This window comes from Spea bombifrons, chromosome 2 (assembly GCF_027358695.1).
Source record: "Spea bombifrons isolate aSpeBom1 chromosome 2, aSpeBom1.2.pri, whole genome shotgun sequence".
In the NCBI taxonomy this organism is placed as follows: Eukaryota; Metazoa; Chordata; class Amphibia; order Anura; family Pelobatidae; genus Spea; species Spea bombifrons.
Window position 1 is genome coordinate 79,235,581 of NC_071088.1, and position 22,968 is coordinate 79,258,548.

General features: G+C 37.7%; 1 protein-coding gene across 1 annotated transcript in view; it reads right to left on the reverse strand.

The window, feature by feature from the left end:
* The window catches only part of GALNT17 (polypeptide N-acetylgalactosaminyltransferase 17), a 147,481-nt gene that overhangs the window by 31,660 nt on the left and 92,853 nt on the right, over positions 1 to 22,968 (reverse strand). Inside the window, exon 7 of the mRNA XM_053454914.1 lies at positions 5,115 to 5,232. Coding sequence (XP_053310889.1) covers positions 5,115 to 5,232 — 118 coding nt within the window. The remainder of the gene's footprint in view (positions 1 to 5,114; positions 5,233 to 22,968) is intronic.

The window sequence follows — 22,968 nt, forward strand, 5'->3', positions numbered from 1 at the left end:
TGAAAGTATGTGTATGTTACTGTGTAAACATGTTGCTTTGGTTATGTTACTGAGAATGTGTCTGTTAGTCTGTGTGGGTATTTTAGTTTGTGAACATATATCTTTGGCTATGTTGGTATGTGGGTATGTTAGTAGGTGAACATGTGTGTTTGTTTGGGTATGTTAGTATGTGTGTGGTAGTCTTAGTTTGAGTATCTGGGTACATTTGTGTGGGTGTCTGGGCGTCTATGTTAGTTTGTGTGCATGTGTGTTAGTGTTGAGTGTCTGTGTGTTAGTGCTGAGTGTATAGTTGGTATGAGTGTCTGTTTGCCTGCGTGCATTTGTGTCTGGAAATGTGTGTCAGTGTGAGTGCCCTCCCGAGGTCAGGCTCAGGATCCTTCCGTTGCTCAACAGTGAAGCCACGTGCACCATGATGGAGCAGTGAGACAGAGCCCTCAAGCTTTCACCACAGGACCTTTGCAAGGTCAAAAAGAATGGTTCGACAGTCCTCAGGGGCAGGTGGCTACAGGTTTGATAATGTTAAATGGGCACATGTCAAGGCTAGCAGCAAGATACTTGGCCAGGAAACAGTCCAAGGGTAAAAAAAAAGAGGCAAAAAAAGAAGCAAAGCTGCATGAAAGGAGGCAGGGGTATTAAAGCGGTTGGTGGAGAAGGTAGGGAGACGATCCCTCCAAAGCTAGCAAACACAATTTTGACATACATATGACAAACTTATGACATTTTCTTTTTACAAGTTTCAATGTATTTTTTTTTGCTTTTAACATTTGAGAGGTTTTATTTTTGTAGTAAAAGAAGTTTGCTTATTTTTCTATTAAAGCATAAGGACAACAAGAACTCTTAAAAAACGCCTCAAACCTAACAGGCTGGTTGGTTAGTTATTTTGCATGCTTTCTTGAATGCTTCCTTGTTATGGCTTAGAGGCTAATTTTTTTGGCTCAAATTTAAGTATACATTACCAATTTCATTATAAGTCTGGGGCCGTGACCATGAATGGATTGCTTACTTTTCTCCGGCAAATTTGATTATTCAGTATTTGTAAAAAAACAACTTTGTTACAATTCTTAATGGGTATCACTGTTCAGCAAATTATTATTTTATACTTGAATGCTAATTTTTACAACTGTTTAAAGCTTTGTTGCCACAAAGATCTTTGTAAGATATGTGGGTCTGGTTAACCATATAAACGCCATAATTCTCAGCAATGTATAAGTAAATCAATCTTTACCAACATACGTCCTTAAGAGGACGACTCTTTTGGTCGCCGGCATGGGGCTCGTCTTACATCAACCAATGACGAACAGCTGCACTTCATTGGTTGATAGCAGAGGAGGCCCCTGCCGGTGACCAATAGAGTTGCTCATACAGACCTTTAAAATCTGGTGCCAAAGCTGCTGGGTACCACGTTAGCCCTGTATTAACCCCTTCTAAAAAAACAAAAAACAAACAAAAAAAACAAACGCAAAGAATTTACATGCATATTCGCCCGAACTGAACATAGGAACGGGCAAATGTTCGTGGAATACAAAGATTTCCCACGAAGGCGAACGCTAAGAGTTCTAATGTGTAATGTGTACATCCGCTGTTTATCTAAGACCATGGATAATGGCTGCCTACATGAAAAGCCATGTGGGCTATACCAGGAACCATGGGATATCAGGAACTCCAGGAAGAGGGGGGAGGAGCAAGACAAGCTGGAAGGAGGGGAAAGAAGCAGTGTGACAGAAGCTAAGTGAACTGTGAAAGTTGTCCAGAGGAAAAATATGAAATAGGAAGCTGCTCTTCCATCTTGGGCTAGTTAAGTGCCAAGAAGCTAGGACTAGTTTAGTCTTCTATATTAACCTGGAATCTAGAGCCATTTTGGACACTGAACATCAAAGAAGCCATTTGGTATACTGATCCTCTCTAAAGTTAAGTACACGTTAATACAATGTTATATAGAATATCTGTAAATTTATTTATGGAAACCTTTTCAATATATTGTTTTTACCACCCGAGGTATTAATAAAGTATGTCATTATATATCATAATGTCTCTTGGTATTCATCTTTACATAATTTAACTGTATTCTGGAATCGAATAAATGTATTGTTAGATGCGTTTTGTCAAAATTGTGGTTCATTATTAAATGTTAGCATAATTTTGCATAAAACAGGCTATGACCACACCTACTTTTATATAGAAAAAAATACTGTCTGTATGGTACAATTATTTGCATGCTATTTATATGATATGATGCTATTTTGTACATTTACGGCCAATGTAGATGCGCAGCATTGCCAGTTCTGTGTCTTTTTTTCTAAGATCTTGTTAGTGGTGATTTTAAATGACTTTCAGAGCAATAGAGGTGAATCACAGCTGAACTGTATACTTGCTTTACTACACAATTTGACATGAAGCATTGATTTATCATGGGTCAGATGCACTGTTACAAAGAATTTGTCACAGTGGATGAAGGCACATTGCAATACACATCAAGACTTTGTGTTTTATAGGTTCCTGAAAAAAGGAGTTGCAAAATCCATACATAACTGAAGATATACAATTTGAAGAGTGAACTGGATGAGTTAATTCTCACATTAGAGGCAAATGGTCACTGTTAAAAATCTCCTATGTATACCCTGTGTGAATGTAACACAATGATGTATTATCCACATCTAATTTTTCTCCTGAAAAAAAAAATTGCCTAAATATGTCCCTGGTTAGTATGGACAAAATATATATAATTTAGTGTTATAACCCCAGAAGCAGGAGCACACACACTACAGGAGTTATTCACACTAGCTGAACCGCCCGAGGGCCCCAGATAGGATAACCAAGAACTTTGATGATCCTAATAGTGTGGACGCTCAGATAGAGGCAAATATGACGGCACTAGGTATATAAAGCTAAGCAACTGCTGGAGGGCAGAATACCTGTAGGCAGGATATATCACAGGTGAGTCCACAGAGCAGGTAGCCCCAGGATGCCAGTTAAGGTATACAGGATAGGTAGTCGGGACAACCCAGGTGCGGTACACAGAGCAGGTAACAGGATCCCAAAATGTTAGGCAGAGAGTAAAAAAAAAAGTTTTAAGCAGCGATTACACTAAGTCAGCCCCACCTCATGCTGATTTTCATGGACGCATCACTTGCATGCGTCATGGAAGCTCCTGCAGCTCTGCAGGAAGCCCCACGGTGCATTGCAGAAGATGACTGCCAGGTAGGGACCCTTGGCATGAAGACCCATCTCTAGCTAGCTTCAGCTTGGCTGCTGGAAGCGGGTCTCTGTTTTGCGACAATTTGGCATAGATGTCATAGGAGTTCACACTTTTTCTGTTACTACAGTGAAAGACATCTAATTATTTCATATGAATCATAATTTTCAATTTTTTTCTATTTTCAGATTTGATACTGTATGTCATGTACTATAGTTTATTGTCAACTCAGCAAGAAAAAAATTATTTATGGTCTCTAAACCTTTGATGAGAGCCTGAAAACATGTGGGTTAGTGAAGTTGATGGAGATAACCATTACTCCATCTCAGCTCACACAGAGATTTAAAAAAAATGTACCTAATAGTGAAAAGCTTGGTTTTTTAATATGCTGGTCATTCCTATACAGCTATATGATAGAAGAGCAAACAACAAAAGATGGGTTTCAGGTGACAAAAAGAAAGGGCCATATTTAGCGACAGGGAATTCTCTAGGGAAGCCGAAATTTAAAATTAATAATACGCATATTTGAGGTTTCAATGCATTTTTACCGCTATGGAGCTTGCCCTTTACGAGCAACAATTATGATATTCTATGAGGACAACAGAAGATTTGCTAACAAGAGTATCCAACATTTTTAGAATGCATACATTTACTAAATTTCTTCGCCTGATAATTGTAATAAACAAATATACTAAGGTACTCTTACATTTCTCAGAATATAATGAAATATTACTTTATCTGAATCAAAAAGCTAAACAACTAAAAATATAAACATATCAATAGGCTACCCTAACCATATGCATTTTACAGAAAAACACAAATATCTGCTTTTTATGGTTTCCTGATATGAGATTAAGGTGTGTGGGAAAAGATAACTATTAATGAAAACTATTTTTAAAAACCTTTGTGGGTATCGATGACCCTCAGCTCCTGCCCGTTTGGGATGAGAGGAGTGCCATAAAATCCCTTTACAGATGCATGGACCTTAAACCATGGCTCTCCTCACCTCCCTCTATCCCTGACTTGTGGAATTGAAAGAGTAACATTTGAAACAAAAAATAAAAAACCCTACCTACCCTCGACGATGTCAAAATGTCACTAATGTATAATAAAGAAACATATGCAAGCTAAATTATAATGGTTACAGCATTTATAGAATCTGCTGGTAGATAAGAACCATCTGGCCCATCTAGTCTGCCCAATTTATGAATGCTTTCCTTAGTCCTTAGCCTTATCTTATATCAAGGTTATCCTTGTGCATGCTTAAACTCCTTAAATGCTTAAACTCCTTCATGACCTTCAAACAACTAGCATGATTTCACTTACAGGCCCCTCCCTCTCATGTGCCACTCAAGGCTTTTGCCCAGATTTAAAGAACCCAAACTTGTATTCTATATGTTAATGCCTTTTCTATACTCCATCTTTTTTTAAATGCCTACTGCCAGGACTGTTATTGAGTATGCAGCTATCCCCCATGATATGTATGCATGTCATTAGTGTTCCATACTCCATAAAGCAACAATTTTATGACTGCTTACTACCTTACTGCTTACTACCACTACTTTTGTATTCAGAGAGGACATCCAGAGGTATAGACTGGGGGCTATACTGGACCTTACACAGGGTAGCACCACATAGCTTATCTTTACACTACGGTCCTCACTGGTGTTATGACTCACACCAGCACCCAGCCTCTTAAGTTTCAATTGAAATAAAAAATAACCTGATTTACATGAAATATATCCTGGTATTATAAACATGAGTAATTAATAAGCCAACCAATGTTCTGATACCAGCGTCCATAGAAATAATATTCTCAGGCTGTCCTATCATAAAGATGGACTAGGGGGCTGTGTAGTGCACTGAGCTGTCATCTAGGGAACTAGAAACCTGAGAACCAGCCGTAAATATTTTCACGCACCTTAATGCCAAGTTCAATGTTTTCTCCACCATAAACATCCATTCCTGGATCCAGCAGACCAATCTCTCCAAAGAATTGCCTGTTCACTACAAATGAACAGCCAATCATTGCTGGGGTTCTGTATTAAATATAGAGAAATAAGTAAAATGTTAAAAAGAAGTAAAAGACTGCTCAAGAGAAAAACATTTTTAACCCTATTTAGAAGAGACCCACATAAACATTTTTGTTTCTTAGTTCAGAAATGTGAATGTAGAGAGCATGTTAAAAACAGCAAAGCTAGGCACTATAGATACAAGGAACGGCCTCATAAAACTGTCAAAATGGCTCTTTTAAAACACTGGGCAGTGTCTTCTTTTAACATGTAGTTTTAAGGGGTAGATGAAATATCTGACAAATAGCGATACGTGCCTTGTAAAATGTGCCCTATAACAGCCAAAATATATATACAGGAAGTCTAAGGCATATGGAATGGTTTCCAAATCAGGACAAGTTAATGAATATATTTGGAATATTGTTTCCCCATTGGCTCAAGCTGTGTGTGATTTATGTATGTGTAAAACTGGGAAAGCATTAAAAATGGTTATTTTTTATTTTAATCATACTAAATAATGTCTTACATTTATGAATATGGTTCAGATGTATCCCCTACGTGTGCTGAAAAAAATAATAATTAGAGTGCAGTATCTGAGAAAGAGGGACATTGCGGTTAATCAGAGACAGCGCTGTCCTGTAGTGTGAAAAGCTTTAAAGTCACTGGGCTCTTCAGTATGACCCACACTGATTTTATGCATCCATTAGCAATGGGTCCGGCTGAAATACATAAACCTAATAATTGCAAATTATCAAAAAAAAACAAAAAACTGATCAACCCTTTTAGAGCAAATAATGTTTATACTGATGCTCTTGATTGAGCAGTTTCTGCTCACTAGTGTTTGATGGGTTGTGATGTTACACCAGGCTCACTGGTGCCCGGCAGTTCTTATCCGCTAGCCAAACCTCACGGGAGGTCCAGTCTGCAGCAATTTTAGTGCAGGAGATTTCTCTCCCTGATTTGTTTCACCATATCATGTGAACAAAAATTAGTAATAGTATACATAGTATATGGTATATATAGTATATATACATAGTATACATATGTAAGAATTTTTATCAGTTGCAGATAAAAAAAAAAAAAAAGGGAGGAAAGAGTTAAAAAAATAGTCCTTAACTCTAAACCATGCAAAAAGAAAAAGAAACAAAATCCAGACAATGCTGACCACATTATATGCATTCCAATAACATAATGTATATTGTTATGAATTTATCACTTAATTATTTACCACTTTAAACTTTTATAAATGTTTGCCAACATGGTACGACTTTAAAAAAAATTCTGTTTGTATATTGTAAAATACTTACATACTTAAAATGAAGCACATAATAAGAGGGAACAGTGCAGAATATTTAAGCAAAACACACCCATTAAACACTCTTCCTTTAGGGATTTTAAGCTTTTGTTTAAATAAAAAAGATAACCATGTTAGTATAACCATAAAGAGTATTCATGCCATGTGACCAATATTTCTTAGCACCAGTGATAGATCGTGAAGAAGTCTTAGTGTGACAAAATGTAATGGACTGGAAGTTTTATTACTTAGGAGAATTATTCAACCCAGCGGTCCAAATGTCACAGAAAAGACACTGAAACAAATGCTGCTACTGAGCTAAAGCATCCTAATCTCAAGTGGATAAGCATGAATAGGCTCTATAATTTGGCCAAACTATTACGAAAGCATACTTTCTATTTCAGGATTAAAAAAAAAAGGTCATGGACAATATTCCAGTGTCTCAAATGTAATTCTTGTAATCTCTTTAAATGTGTAAAACCAAGTTCTTGGATTTATCTCAACAATCTCCATTTTGAGATCATATGAAACTGGTCCAGCAAAGTTGCCTTAGTAACTGAATAACACAGAATAATTGTTCATTGCATCCGCAAATGCATTCTTTGTGGCTTCATAGGCATCCATTGAAACTTTTCTGAAATAGGGACAGGTGAAGACATAAGGAAAAAGTACTTTCATTTTACTAAATAAAATATTTGACAAACATGAAGGGTGAATGGCAGACCTACACCTCCTGAGTGGCCAACTTTAGGAGAGACAGCCATTGTTTTAGTACCTAGACCCCTCTTTCTTCCCATAATGCCTCTCAATTCTAGGGAAAAAAAATTCCCGGGTATATGCTCTCCATCCCAAAACGTGTAACAAATTAATGAAAAGTATATAAAAAGAACAAAAAATTGATCAAATATATAGAAATACATTGCAGGTTGAAATCTGAAATGCTTGGGACCAGATTTCAGGTAACGGAACTGTCCTATCACCAGTTTCCACTCCATTGTTCAGGCTTCTCCCCATGGACCCAGAGCGCTCCCAGTCCATTGTTCAGGTTTAATCAGAGCACTTCTGGTCCAGAAAAGGGAGCAGAAGTGGAAGCCTGAACAACGGACGGGAAGCACGTTGGGACAGCGGGGAAAAGCCTGAACAATGGAGCAGCCAACAAGAAGCTGTAAAGGAGCCGGAGAAATAATTTACTGACTAAAGGAGAGGCCAGGCATCTCGTTCCTGTGAGTACCCCTTATCGGAACTCCCCTTATCTGAAATGACCCAAATTTTTTTCATTTAAGGATTTTCAGAAAAGGGATTTTCAGCGTATACTGTGTATTCAAAAATGCCTTGGTAAAGTAAAACTGTTCAAATGTTATCAGGTTATATACTTCTTTTCCACCCGTAGCTGCTAATGCATATGTATTATAATCTATTAAGGCCAATGTATTTATATTAGGCCCTAAAACTAACCCAGGGAGCACCACTAGCTGCCGTCATTACTGCAGAGTACTTGTATATGATGTCATGTCCTCTGTCTCTTAAGGACATGGTGCCAAGTTGCATGTGCTGTGCTGGCTAGGTGCAAATTGTCATAGTGTAAATGGGCTGGTTGGGCAGATCAGAGATGTCTCTGCAACTGGTCCATTGGGCAGCAGTTTATCAGGAAGCCTGGTCTCCTAATAAAGCAGTCTACCCTCATTTTAAGTAAGATTGGCCATCCAGAGGACGTCCTGCTCTATGCCGAGGAACACACTCTTGCCTGTTAGTAAAAGAGATAGGTAGCCTAATCTTTCTCCCTTTCTCCTTATCTGAATTTCTTCTTCTCAGTCACAATTGTTCATTTCGAATTTTTCAACAAGAGTGATATTCTACCAGATATTTATTTAATGGCTCCAGGACTGGCATTAACTACCGTAGTTCCCAATTAGTACTGTCAGAATGATTCATCTCTAGGACCTGCTATATTGAACGGATATACATTAAATGCTTAATCTGGACAATTAACTCTTGAAGGAGTGGATTAAAAACTTTTCATATAAAGTGCAAATATCATATATATGCCAAAAATAATTTAGATTTCTAATTCAAATGGAAATACCATGTATTTTTGTTGTATACTGTTACGAAAAGCTCTATAGTATGTGTGTATGCATGCTTAAGCCCTTTGCTAATGACTCCAGCTCTTTTTACAATCTCTTGAAGATATCTTTAGTGGTAAAAATTGGCAGTTTCAAACATTAGAAAGGACGAACTGTCCAATCACTGGCTATATCTGTACTTTGAAATCCATTAAGCAGAACAGATATTCAGTTTTTTAAGGTAAATAGACTGTATATACCTAGACATGTTGTAGTATGTAGTCACTTAAAATAAATGTTTACTCTCAGGAACCAGACATATTTGATTTTGTTTGATGTCTGCTTTTTCAAAACATTGTCTCCCAATTCTTTTTTTTTTTTTTTACAATCCGTCTTTCATTTGTAGTTCTGATCTTCTTGTTGAGGGCTTTATGCCAAAGAGTTGGTGGAATTGTTGAAGTGTTTTACAACATTTTACTGATTTGAAACATGTAACTGATGTGTTAGTTAACAGTGTAAGTTTTAAAATCTTTTAAAAGTCATCACTAAAATTCTTACTATTATAAATTACTTACTATGGTCCCCAAAACTTGGGATAAATAGAGGTAGGGGTATAGGTTTTTATCCTTTTATTTTGTATTCCTGTTCCTCACCCTCAATCCCCTTTGAGGATATATGGTTAAGCTATATGCCCCTTCAAAGTTTTAGACTGTACTTTTAACCAACCCACTATATAGCATAGGCCCTAGGGGATACAGTGAGACATGTTTTGGAATGGCTCATAAACCCCACATGTTTTTTTATATATTGGTTATTAGATGTTCACAGCCCAGGTCCACCACTGCCCAGCAATCATTGTCTACAGGAGACACAAAATATGTACTTTAAAAAGTCTGTTTAATGAGCTTGTGTTCTGTTTATCTACTATCATATGAAATTAACTAGTTCATTAATATTCATAGCATACAAACAGTAGAAGTGTTCTCTATTAAAATTTCCAATTACAGCATTGTACTGCAGATAGCTGTTCAACTTTGTACTTTTCTGACCTGAAATAAATGATTACCTGTACACTTGTGGTGATTTAGATTCAAATGTATAACAGAGCAGTTGTGTTATTTGATTGCTGTAAGTGATATATAGTATTCTATAGCCCTAAGAGTCATAGTAAGGTGTATAGAAATTGAAATACATTTGTTTAGAAATTAAATGATGTGTACAATACTATTTTTTTAAAATTCAATTGCAAAACTAGCTTTAGTCACAAAAAATCTCAGTGAAGCCCTACTCATGTGCTGGTGTCTTAGTGGAATCTAAGCAAAGATTGCTTGTATGCTATTCTATAGTGAAGCACTAGATCTATTTTTGGTCAGGAAAAAAATGAAGAAGAAGATGGACTCTTGCAGCAGGATTGGACCTTACCCTGTCTTGTGCCCCACAATGTTGATGACGATGACCTGGATTTAGGTTATGAGCTAGACAGAGGTGTAACTAGAAGCCACCGGGCCCCGGTGCAAAAATTGCCAACCAGGGCCAGGCTGTCCCACCGTTAAACCGGGAAATTTTCTAAGCGGTTGGCTTGTGCGGCCATGCCGCCTAATGCTTATGTGAAGCAGGATCACACAGTGACTGGAGTTCCTCACATGGGATTCAGTCTCGTGGTGGAGAGCACAGAGCAAGTGGGAAAGTCAGGTAAAAATGGGGTCTGGCTGGGGGAGTACACAAGGCAATGGGGTAACAATACACAATGGGGAGAAGGCTGGGCATTACATGAATCAATACTAAAGGGGGTGCTGGCTGGGTGCATACATACACAATGGGGGAAGGCTATGGACAGTACACAAGGATGTGGGGATATTTATACACATGGGGGGCTGGCTGGGGGCATCACTTAATTCAATACAACAAGGGGGGCTGGCTGGTAGTATAAATACACAATGGGGGCTGGCTGTAGGGCACAAATACACATTGGGCTGTCTGTTAGCAAAACACAAGGGGGCAGGTATCACATAAATCAATACTAAAGGGGGGCTGGCAGGGGAGATAAATTCACAATAGGGGGCTGGCTGGGGTGTGGGGGCATCAATACACAAGCGGGGCAGCTGGGGCCATTACATAAATCAATACTAAAAGAAGGGGCTGGCTGGGGCATAAATACACATTGGGCGGGCTTGAGGCGATTCACAAGGGAGCAGAACACAAAGCAGTGTGTGCCAACGACAAAGCAGTGTGGAAAATATTTTGTTGTTGTTGTAGCAGAGAGTCAGTGTGGCATAGCTTGTCCTCATGTGTGAATGTTTGGGTGTCGGTGTGGTAGAACCTGTCCTGGTGTGTGTGTGTTTGGCTGTCGTTGTGGCAGAGTGTGTCCTGGTATGTGTGTGTGTGTGTGAGTGTTGGTGTGGCAGAGCCTGTCTTGGAGGAAATTTGGTTCTATACAATCCTGTAAAATCCGGATGTGTGTCTGACAGCGCCTGTACTGTGTCCTGCCTATGCTGCTGTGGCATAATGCTCTTCTTAAATTAGTGGGGAGAGTCAGTGTCCTGTACATGGGGCTGCATGTGTGTATCTGCCACTACAGATACTACTTATTGTCCAAATACTACTGCTGCCTTACCACCTTCACCAAGTTTGGATGAAATTCGGTCCCATAACATACTCCTAGATGTGTGTGTCTATTGGTGTAGTGCTACTGGTAGTGGTGCAGAACCGAGTCAGCGTCCTGTACATGGGGCTGCATGTGTGTATCTGCCACTACAGATACTACTTATTGTCCAAATACTACTGCTGCCTTATCACCTTCACCAAGTTTGGATGAAATTCGGTCCCATAACATACTGCTGGATATGTGTGTCTATTGGTGTAGTGCTACTGGTAGTGGTGCAGAATCGAGTTTGGATCTCTTCTTAAACCTTGAGATAGTGAAACTAATTGCCTAAATGTCAAATGAAATACATTTATTAACAAAACAGCAAAGTATCTGAGACCTTTAATAAACATAAAAAAAAATGTTTTATATAAATGGTGTCACAAAAAATCATATCATATATTATATTTGTACTAGGTTTTTGAAATCATAAACAACATCTGACTGAAAGATTATTTTTGATAAGGACACCATGATGTTGTTATGACAAGTTTATGTCCTCGTAGACTCATTTCTTACTGCTATATTTGTGGCAATGTTTAAGGTAGGGTATATCAACTGAATTTCATGTAAGATACAGATATAACAGGAATATAGACTTTGAATAATATCAAATTACTTAAAAATCATAATCCATTCTAATGTAGATATTAGATACAGACTATAATAATAACAAAATAATACAGACTATGTTGAATACTGTTTTTGAAATTAATGGGAATGTTAAAATGTCTAAATGTACTGTAGCCAGTTCATAAACCTCACTATCATGTACGAATACAACCGGCAAATTAGAAAAACACACAACAAAATAAAAAAATAAGACAGTGAGACCAACAAAAAAAAAGAAATATGTGGCTGACAACACGAGGAATGTGTTATTTTCTAATCATCAATGTGGACCTGTCATCCAACCTAATCATAACAACATCTGTCCATCATAAAAATGCTTTTCTGTTTTGTTAATTTTTTACTAGACACTGAAATCATATTTTTCTGCCTGATCTGCTGAGGTTGCAGCACCACACAAAAGCAAGCAACCGTTGCTTATTTTCTAATGTCCATTTAAATTACTGTAGGAAACAGGAAATATTCCCTCAAGATTGTGAGCTTATGAGTAGGGCTCTCTCTATCTAATGTATCGGTTTGTCTTAGTCTGTCAATTCTTGTCTTGCCATACCCCTTGAATATATGTAGTGTATTAAGCGCTGCGTATATAGTTGGCGCTATATAAATAAAAGATAATAATAATAACAACAACAATAATAATAAATAAGACAGGTTAGATAAATACTGAAAATACACTTTACAAAAGCAGCTCTTTTTTGCTACAAATATATTCAAACATGTTATGTTATAATTTTCAACACATTATAAAGAGTGAATTAATCTTGGATCTACCGACTTACCCTTTGCATGCTAACACTCACAAAGCAACTAGCATATTCACTATATCAGTCCTTACATTTTAAGTTTAAGGTGAGGGCATGAGAGTTTAATAAACACAATCCCCACTTCTGGCAACAATATCACACAACAACTCTAAAAGAAAATAGATAAAAAATAAATAAATGATAAAATCTAAATGAAAACTAGCTATATGGGATGAGGGGTAATAAAAAGTAATAAAACAAGTAATAAAAATAAAGTAATAAAAAAACCCTAAGGGGTAGTAATAATTATGATAAATAAAGCTTTACCTTTAAATAGAGATGCAAAGGACCAAACTTTTTATGCTTTTAGCTGTTTTCAGACAAGGATATATACAGTCCCTGGATTGTTGGCAGCCCTATAGTACTGAATTTGTTCAGACCAGTAATAGATGGCTCCCAATCAACAGAATGGTAAAGGTCAGACTAATGTGACTCTATCTGTAAAATATGTAAATAATTGATTTTTTTCTCCCTTTCTGACTTTTCTTTTAACATAGACTCCATTAACTCTGTAAGCCTGGGTACCCAACAGCAACAGGGCAACCCTGAGTGGCACCTGAGATCCTCTGCAACACAGATTTGCTTAGCTAGTATCAAGTTAGTATAATGTTTTTTTTTTGCTATTCATCAGTTGTAAAAGCTAGGTAAATAGTGAAGCCTTATGCATCAAATGTTATAAATGTTGGCTTTATTTTTGTTGAATAAATCATATGTCATGTGTTGTTTACCTGAGGTTGTATGTACCTAAAGTTTAGACTTGCTAAGAAGCAGATTATTCTTTTTATGTCCTGGTATGTGTTCAGCTGCAAGTGTTCAACTGCTGAATGATAGATCTTTTATGCAAAATACAACTGGCCACTTCCATTACTAACAATTTGTTTACTAGCAGATTCCAGCCAAATGTAACTTATTAGCAAGTTCATATTCTCAAATATGAATACTTTAGGAATTTGCCAAATGACTGTGCAACACTATTTGGATTCCACATAAATTTAAATGTCATTTATCTGGAAGAGTATGCAAGGTAGAACAGGTATAACAGAAAAGATGAGGATGCAAAAGCATAAAAATATGACAGAAGCATACAGTGTGTTTATATGATATAGTGGATGGGGACAGACTAGGCATAATGAGGTGACAGCGATGCAAAGAGGGTCTTGATCTGGTCAAGGAGAGAATACATTTTAAATTAAAGCTAAAATGGTGAATCAAAGCTTCAGCTGCTCTGGTTGTACTGCATGCAAATTTACCAAATGTTTTTTATAGGTTAGGACTAAAGTTAATTTTTAACTTTCTACCCTGTCACTCTCCAACTCTTATATAATCATGCTAACAAATACGAATATATCTATTTCACTGATTTGCATTGGAAAGTATAACATTAACACCCAGTGGGACTCAAATCTCTTTTTGGCGTACGGTTTTGGAATTAACCAAATCGACAGCTAAATAATAGTTGTTATTATTACCCGATGAATGGTACTCATTTATCGTCCTTCAAAGGATGAAGGGCTGAATTGACCCTACCCGAACTTTAGCCTGCAACCCTCAGGTTTGAATAGACACTGCAGTCAAGGGCATTTACCAACTGAACTATCTCATCAACATTAGATATGAGCCACTTTCCCAGTCTTATTCAGCATAGTCTTATGCTTTGCCCTTGTACTATTAAATTCCCTCCCATTATTATCCTCTGCCCCATGTATTTGAAAGGTCATTCTAATTTGCTGTCTGCCTCTGACAGATTCGTTTTTGACTCTGAGCATTTTGTCATAGCATTTCTTCTCTTTTAAATATAGTCCTTTTTTGCACATTGGATACATTTATATATTTAAATATTGTTATAATTTTCCCCTTTTCCGTTATTTTTATGGTATATTCTGGCCTAGACTGAAGCAGTGGGGCCCTGTTGGGTGATTAGAATTCCAGGTGTACCACTTACACAGATGTTCTATAGGCTAATTTGAGGAGATCGGATTTTCCGTATTGCAGATAATTCACAATTCACTGTTTTTACTTCTTCCCCTATTTAACGTCACATATACCAGACACATTTCTGCTGTGGCACAAACTGATTTTATCCCAACATGAAATCAGCATCATGCCAGAACTGTAGAAAATAACTTTTTAAAGGTCATTTTGTATTAGAACTGATTTAACATTTAATTTAACATTCAAGTACCTACAGTATAGTAGAAAACTCTTCTACTGCAACAAATACACAAATCAATTATTAGAAAATAATAAATTTACTTTTTCGCAAATTATACGTGAACACTCTCCTCTAGAACTGTCAGATGAAATGATTTGCAAATACATTAGTTACAGAGCATCTGAATCTGCATGGCCATGGAACTGCCCTTAAATGTTGTGTCTCTTGTGGCGATAAACAAGAAATGAAGACTTGATAACTAAAAGATTGAATCGCTAAGTTGGGAACTCTGAATAACCTAGGTAAGTTAGGCTCTATTCTGGCCATTACAGTAGTAAAACAATAGTGACACCATGTCACTTTACTAAGAAAATTATTATATCAGCTATGTCCCTTAGCTGGGGCCTCTCACTGTAAGTGTCAGGGATATGAAATTGGGGAACTCGATGAAATGCAAACTTTCTGTTACTGTTTATCGGGTAAAAACAAAACCTCTGAGGACTGTGATATAGAGGCAGAGTGCTCTTTCAAAAAGTATGGTAAATAAATAAACATGTACATATTTAATTATTTTGTTTAATTACTTTAGATCTATAACGTAGCACCCCAATGGCTACTTCTATTATGTTTAGCCTAACAGTTGCTATCACAGGTTTGTGCTAATTAACAATTTATTCATATAGTAATTAAAACAAACAGCAAATATTTAATTACCGCCTCATGGCTCTTGCTTAACTCTCTAAACAAAAAAACACCAAAATACGTGGTAAGGCTTGGTCTCCAGTCAAGCTTTGTCAGGACAACTATAGTTTAATAAATATGTATTGTTATGGAGAGTGGCCACAAGACCATGTCCTTTAGAAGAAGGTTTACAATAGCAGCAGTAGCTGTCATTTTTGACAAATATACACACATCAGCTGAATTGTTATCAAACCTCTTGTGCACATTCTATTAAATTGAACATTTATGGAAAATGACAGTGTAACCATGCCCAAAACTGATCAAGGGGCTGCAAAGGCAAATATTGCATTTAGAAATTTGATATTCTGAGACCCCTTGTCTACATTATTTATAATGTATTTCAGAGAAGAAATAGGACAGACCTAGTCAAAATGAACACAACAAAAGCTTACTGTAATAGGACAACAATTGACATAGGATGCAGTCTCACATAATTGGACAAAATTCCTTTTTTTCTAGGAAAAAATCAAATGTAGAAGGAAAAAAACAGTTCTGGTCTTTGCTTCAGCTCTGTTTCCTTTATAAGGTGTGCCTCACCCATGTGTTCTGTTTGTCTCAGTCAGCAGTCTAAAGGTATGTCCTTCTTGGTTTTGTGTTTAGATTCAATGTTTGGTTTTAGTTTATTAGTGATTCAGTAAGCAGGGTTTAGAGTTAGGACCCACCGCATATTGGAGTACTTTGGCGTAGTGGTGGGCTAAGCATACTATGGCCATATGATGTGACAGAATCTCCAATTGTATCACGTGTTTACAGGCTTATCCTGCTGTTTCTTTGTTATTTCCATTCAATCAATGAATAGATAGTTTGGTAACAGCATATACTAACTTATAGTAATTTGTATATGTATTGTTAGTTTGTTTAGCCTCTCTTAATAAATATTGTTAATTGCAGAAAACAAGGAGTGTGGACTCTGACTTTACACTCAATAGTTAGTGGTTATTGATAGCATAACAGTGTATATATATATATATATATATATATATATTCATACAGTAAATGTTATTCAATAATTACAGTAAGATTCATAAAATACAGACACGTTTTATGTTTATAACACCCTGCACCAGGCCCTGTCCTACTCCGCTACTGCGCAATAACTCCTGAACACCATCTTTGGGCACTCTGGGTCATTGTAGCCGTCTGACCACAGACCTGGGCCCCTACAGCAAGAAATGCCAGAGAGCAAATTATCTCTCTGGAGGCACACTATAATTAAGCACTGACATTATGGAAAGGGCAGGTTTGTATATTAAAAACAGCCTCCAGAGTTTCAGTCATCTCAGCCACACCTACATGCCATAGCATCGGAGCTGAATCTAAAAGTCAGGGAACAGGTATTGCCTCCATGGCAACCACATGGTCACTTGCCTCATGAAGCACGGTATGCTGGCATGGAAGAAGGATGCGCCCTGCGTGCACGAGAATGGGCATGTGCATTAGTGGTTACCATTGGTGGTGGTCTTTGGGATAGTGTACTACCCCTTTCATTACCCCTTTCATTCACCAAACCATCACGGTGTAATGGACCAGATATTGGCTGTCAGTGATATGTATGCAACAGAACATGAATCCCTCACATTATACATTCACTCCTATATCATCTTTATGTATATTTATAAATACACTTTTTATCATGATTACATAATACCTGCAAATGCCTAAATGTAAACTGTTGGGAGTCCCAATGTTTAATAAAATATAAGGCTGTAGTTAAAAAAGCTACAGATGTACAAACATATATATTTCTTAAAGTCTCTTTCTTTTGCAGGATACCAGCTTGTTCTCCTTACATGTACCCCTGATGAAGGCTTGCAGGGGTGTATAGGTGGATCCCTACTGTACAGTCTGAACAAGCTGTTTATTGTATACACATTTGTATAATGAATTATATTAATGAAACATATATTTTAAATATTTATGTCTCTAGAGTCCTACTGCTTTCAGCATGAATACACAATATTTGTTTTTTGTTGCATTTTTCTATCTCAAGCATAGGGATAACCACTTTTATCCTACTTCTTCTTTCTAATTCTTTCCTTCTCACTGGCACTGGTCCATACCGAATTTCTCATTGACTGAACTATTCACGAAAACACAGGGGTATAGAAAAATGGCAGCAGGTGATCTAGACTGATGAATCAAAACCTAAATATTTGACTATAGCAGAAGGCTGGAGAGCGGTACCAGAAACAGTGTTTGCAGGCAATAGTGAAGCATGGTGTAAGTGTGGGGCTGCATTTCTGCAAATGAAGTTGGGGATTTGGTCGGAATTAATGGTCTCCTGAATGCTGAGAAGTATAGGCAGATACTATATCCATCATGTAATACCATCAGGGAAGCATTTTATTGGCCAAATGTATTCTGCAGCATGACAACTACCACAAAAAACATACATCTCATCAAGAGCCATCTTCAGCTTAAAGAAGAACAAGTCTGTTTAGTTCTCCAAGATGTTTGGAACAGTCTACCTGTCAAATTCCTTTAAAAAACTGCGTTAAAGTTCACCTAGAAGAATTGATGATGTTTTGAAGGCAAAGGATGGCCACACCAAATATTGATTTGATTTAGATTTTGTTTTCTTTTCACTTTGCATTTTGTGAAATGATAAAAATGAATTATTAACATATTTTTGAAAGCATTTTTACTGTAAAGCATTATTTTTACATCTGCCTAGAACTTGCTGTGTATTACTGTGTATCACATTTCCTTTGCTATCCGGCTGGACTGGCTATCTGGCATATCAGGCAGTGTGTGGCCGCAGGCTGGATACGCACAGCCACACACTGTGTGAGTATAAAAACAAAGCCAGGGCCTCTTAGTCATGCCTGGTCAGGCCCTATTCATTATCATTGTGGATCACCAATGCTTTTTCTCTGTATTATTGATTGTATTTTGAAGATGATTACATAAAACAGATCCCTAAGGTACAGTACTTCATTTACAACTTTTATTCAAACAGAAATGGTTAAATTAACCAGAACTTTAAATATAATAATTTCTTTACCTTGTCTCACTTTGGATATATATATATACACATAGATACATTATGTAAAGCTCTTATCAAGTAGCACATCTTGATCTTTACATTATTGGTTCCTATTCTTTAATAAATGGGTCATAAAGGGATGTATTATCTAAATTAGATGTTTGCAGGTGAGCCAAAAATATCAAATCCCTGATGTCAACCCACATGAGCTTCTCCTGCAAAAACTGGTAAGGTATCTTCAGGGACATGTTGGTGCCGTGATGTGCCCAGGTGCCAATCTCAGCATGGCTAAACATTCGGCACCACACGCTCCTCTTCTGTGTGCCCGCAAAATACCGGTATGTTTGATGCACACAACTGAAACACACAAGTTTCCAGGCTACAACAATTTCTTGATACAAGTGAGATGGTGGTTCAGCAGCAAGGTATGATACACACTTCGCCTGGTAAGAAGCTTATCTGGAATAACGAGTCCTTCATTTTTCTTATCTATTAGAAATTTATGAGTAGCTAGATTGACTATGTGTGTGTCTCTGCACCTAGAGCCTATTTTCTAGTTCAGATCTGACCACCCATTTCTCTCGCCCTCTGTTCTTCCCTGTAACCTGACTGAAATTCTGTAGTCCAAGACTAGAAGGTTGGTGCACCTGTTCACATATTTTGTTGTAGTAAAAAACATTTCCAAATGCATACAGGGAAATCGTTACCAACTGCTTTATTCTTGAAATCATCCAGTTCCTAATAAATGCCTTTTCCATCACCAGGACAATGTATTCACTTTCCAATGAGCTTTTAGAGCAGACAAAACTCTGTAGGATGCACATTTTGTCATCTGCTCCTTTCCTGCATGCCAAGTTGATGTGATTACATAACATCTCATTTGTGGAAGGTCACCAAACACAAAGAATGCCAAGAAGGCATTTTCGTGTAGAATTTAATTTAGCCCACAAACGCCTTGTTCCTGTTTATTCGCTTTCAGCCATCAGCGTGGACAACACGTTAAACTTTACTTTTAATCTCTGTGAAATCCTTTGGTTCTCAAAAATTGAATCAATATAGAAAAGATACATTAACTAATTTTACCAGTATGTCCATAATGTGCACAATTTTATTATATATACGTATATATATATATATATATATATATATATATATATATACACTTAATTTGCAGTTGTAGGAATTTAATGGGTTATTTACATTTTTTAAATGCCACTGCTTATTTTATTTCTCAAAGAGTTTTGTAAACAAATACATTTATATACAGTAACCGTGTTTTCTATTACCATATACAGTATTTGTGTGTGTTTGTTCTTTCACGTTTTGTTGAGTGCATGTTTGAATGAATAGTCATTTATATAACATTTACAATATATTTGGTGCTTCTGCATGTTAAATTCAAATTTCTATATTAGATACAGGGGCGTACCTAGAGTATTTGGCACCCGGGGCGGATCCTGTACGTGGCGCCCCCCCCCAATGTAAAGACATCTACAAAATTATGTTGGCAAGAATATTCATTGCACCAATTTGTAAACTGTATGTCAACTGTAAACAACAAGAAATCTGAAAAAATAAATTAATAACTTATAAGTAAAATAAATACATTTAAATAACATTTACTGAACATATAATAGTGCTTTCTTTAATAACCCTCAAAAAAAACAGCGCCCACATTGCCCACATAGAACCTGACCAGCACCCAAATTACACACACATAGGACGTGCCATCTTTGCCCCCAAACAGCACAGCATGAGTCAGCATTGTTCCCAAACAGCCGAGTGTACGCTATCTTTGTCCCATAAACACGCTACCTCTGCCATCTTTGTCCCATAAACACCCTGCCTGTTCCATTTTTGTCCCATAAACACCCTGCTTATACCATCTTTGCCTTTTTGACAAATCAACTATACACCTATGATTAACACAAACACTTTTACAGTCACTCACTAATTCACTTTCATTCACACAATTCATTCACACAATCATTTATTCTTTTACACAAATTATTTACACATATTCATTGATGCATTCTCACAAATTCATTAATTCTCTCACTCATTCACACAATTCATCCACATATTAATCCATTAATTTTTGCTCTTTCATTCTGACTCTTTATTTCAATATTCTTGCTACCCTCCTCTCTCCCTATCTACCCATTCTCACCCCCTTCTGCCCTATCTACCCCTTCTCACTCCCTTCTCCCTATCTACCCCCTATCCCCCCATCTCGCTCCCTTCTCCCTATCTACCCCCTCCTAACTATCTACCCTCTGCCCCCTTTGAAGTTCACTTACCTTTCAGGAGTCCTGCGGTGGGGGTGCAAGGCCTCTGTCTCCCAGCTCTGCCACTGTATGGCACAGCATAGAGTGATGGGAGTTATGATGTACTTTAGAGCATAATTATAATGAAAAAGACATTGGAAATGGTACAGCATAACTCGGAAATGGTACACCATCACTCTCACACATTTACCAATCCTCACTTACCAATCCACACTTACCATTCCACAGATTCCACACATACCAATCCACACTTACCAATCCACAGATTCCACACATACCAATCCACACATACCAATCCACAGATTCCACACATACCAATCCACAGATTCCACACATACCAATCCACACATACCAATCCACACATACCAATCCACAGATTCCACGCATACCAATCCACACATACCACACATACTAATCCACAAATACCAATCCACACTTACCAATCCACACTTACCAATCCACAGATTCCACACATACCAATCCACACATACCAATCCACAGATTCCACACATACCAATCTACAGATTCCAACCATACCAATCCACACATACCAATCCACAGATTCCACACATACCAATCCACACATACCACACATACCAATCCACAAAGGGAACCGGCTTAAAATCACTCAAGGGAGCCGGATGTCTGTTAAAGACCTCCGATACCGCTCTCTTGCGAGCCTGCTCCTCCAGTGGCGGACATTACTGTCCGTCTCTGGAGGGGTGCCGGCAAGTTGGCACCCCCCTGATGAGCGGCACCCGGTGCGGAGCGCGCCCCCCCCGCCCTCCGCTAGGTACGCTACTGATTAGATAGATGGAGATACATACACAATAGACATGTGTAGATGGGCCACTTTGTGCCGACCGCTTTGTGTCTTGCAGCTCAGCTTCATCTCTAGCTTCATCTTCTTGTTCTTTTCTCTTCTTTCTTCGTCAGTAACTCCACGGACATGACCTCTTGGCGAACTTCAGCAAAAATGGTGGCACTTTTGGTGACATCCTCCAATTCAACCAGTTTTCACTATACTGCCTGAATTTCAATATGACAGCATACTTATATTTAAATTTTTTGCACCCTAAGGCTTGGTTTCCATTTGGTTTTTTTTTGCTAAAAACGCCTATAAAAACGCCAATAGCGCCACCTGGCGTTTTTTGTGAAAAACGGCTGCAGCCAGATGTTAGCTGTAATTCAATAGGAAATCGCAAAATGCAATTTCCACTTGGTGTTTTTCTGTCTGGCGTTTTTTCAGTCCTCTTTGGCGTTTTTCTGCTTTTTTGGGCTCTGTGGCAGTTTTTCAAAACTGCAGCATGTTGACACTCTGGCGTTTTTTGCAAGAAATCTTGGCTTTTTTTCTCCAATAGAAGTCTATGGGGGAGAAAAAACGCCATGAAAAAGCCATGTGGGTTTATTGCCTTGGCGTTTTTTATGGCGTTTTTTCCACAGTTACAATGCAGAGGATGGACCCAGTATCTGTGTGTCCTACGAGAAATAGGCTGAAAACAAACAGTTTCACACAAAACAAAGTCCTGGACTGGTTCATATTGAATTTTACACCATTTGGAACAAACATGCCATTACAAACAAACATACGCGACCGGATCCTGCGTGCCAAAAGCAACAGCAAACAATTTGCACCATCATTTGGGGCCAATCTTCCCAGAGGAGCAGACATTCGAAATAAAGCATGCCTTACAAACCACAGAAAAGAGACAAAAGGGTCTACCAAGTAAATGACATCAGGAGAGGGCAGATACTTGCCATTTATCCTAATCCCTTTTAGCTGGGTGAAACTTCTAACTTGTAAAGGCTGGAAAAACTGCCTAAGGTCAAAAAAAGCAATTTCCACAGAAAGGCTAAAACGCCAGAAAAAACTGCAAAAAAAACACCAAAACGCAGGTAAATGCAGTGGCAGTTTTCTTGGCAGTTTTCCTGGCGTTTTTCATCAAGAAAAAAACGCCGGACAAAAACCCAAGTGGAAACCTAGCCTTATGGTTCTTGGGCCGACACTAATCACCCTAGGTTAAACAACCTTTCTGTATTGCTTGGAAAAGAGCAAAGACTGCGTGAACTCAATTGTAACAACATTCTTCTGAAGAAGCATTTCAAAGGTGATGTCATTGCATTGTGGTTCATATATTTAGCTCTTTAAATGGCAATGAAA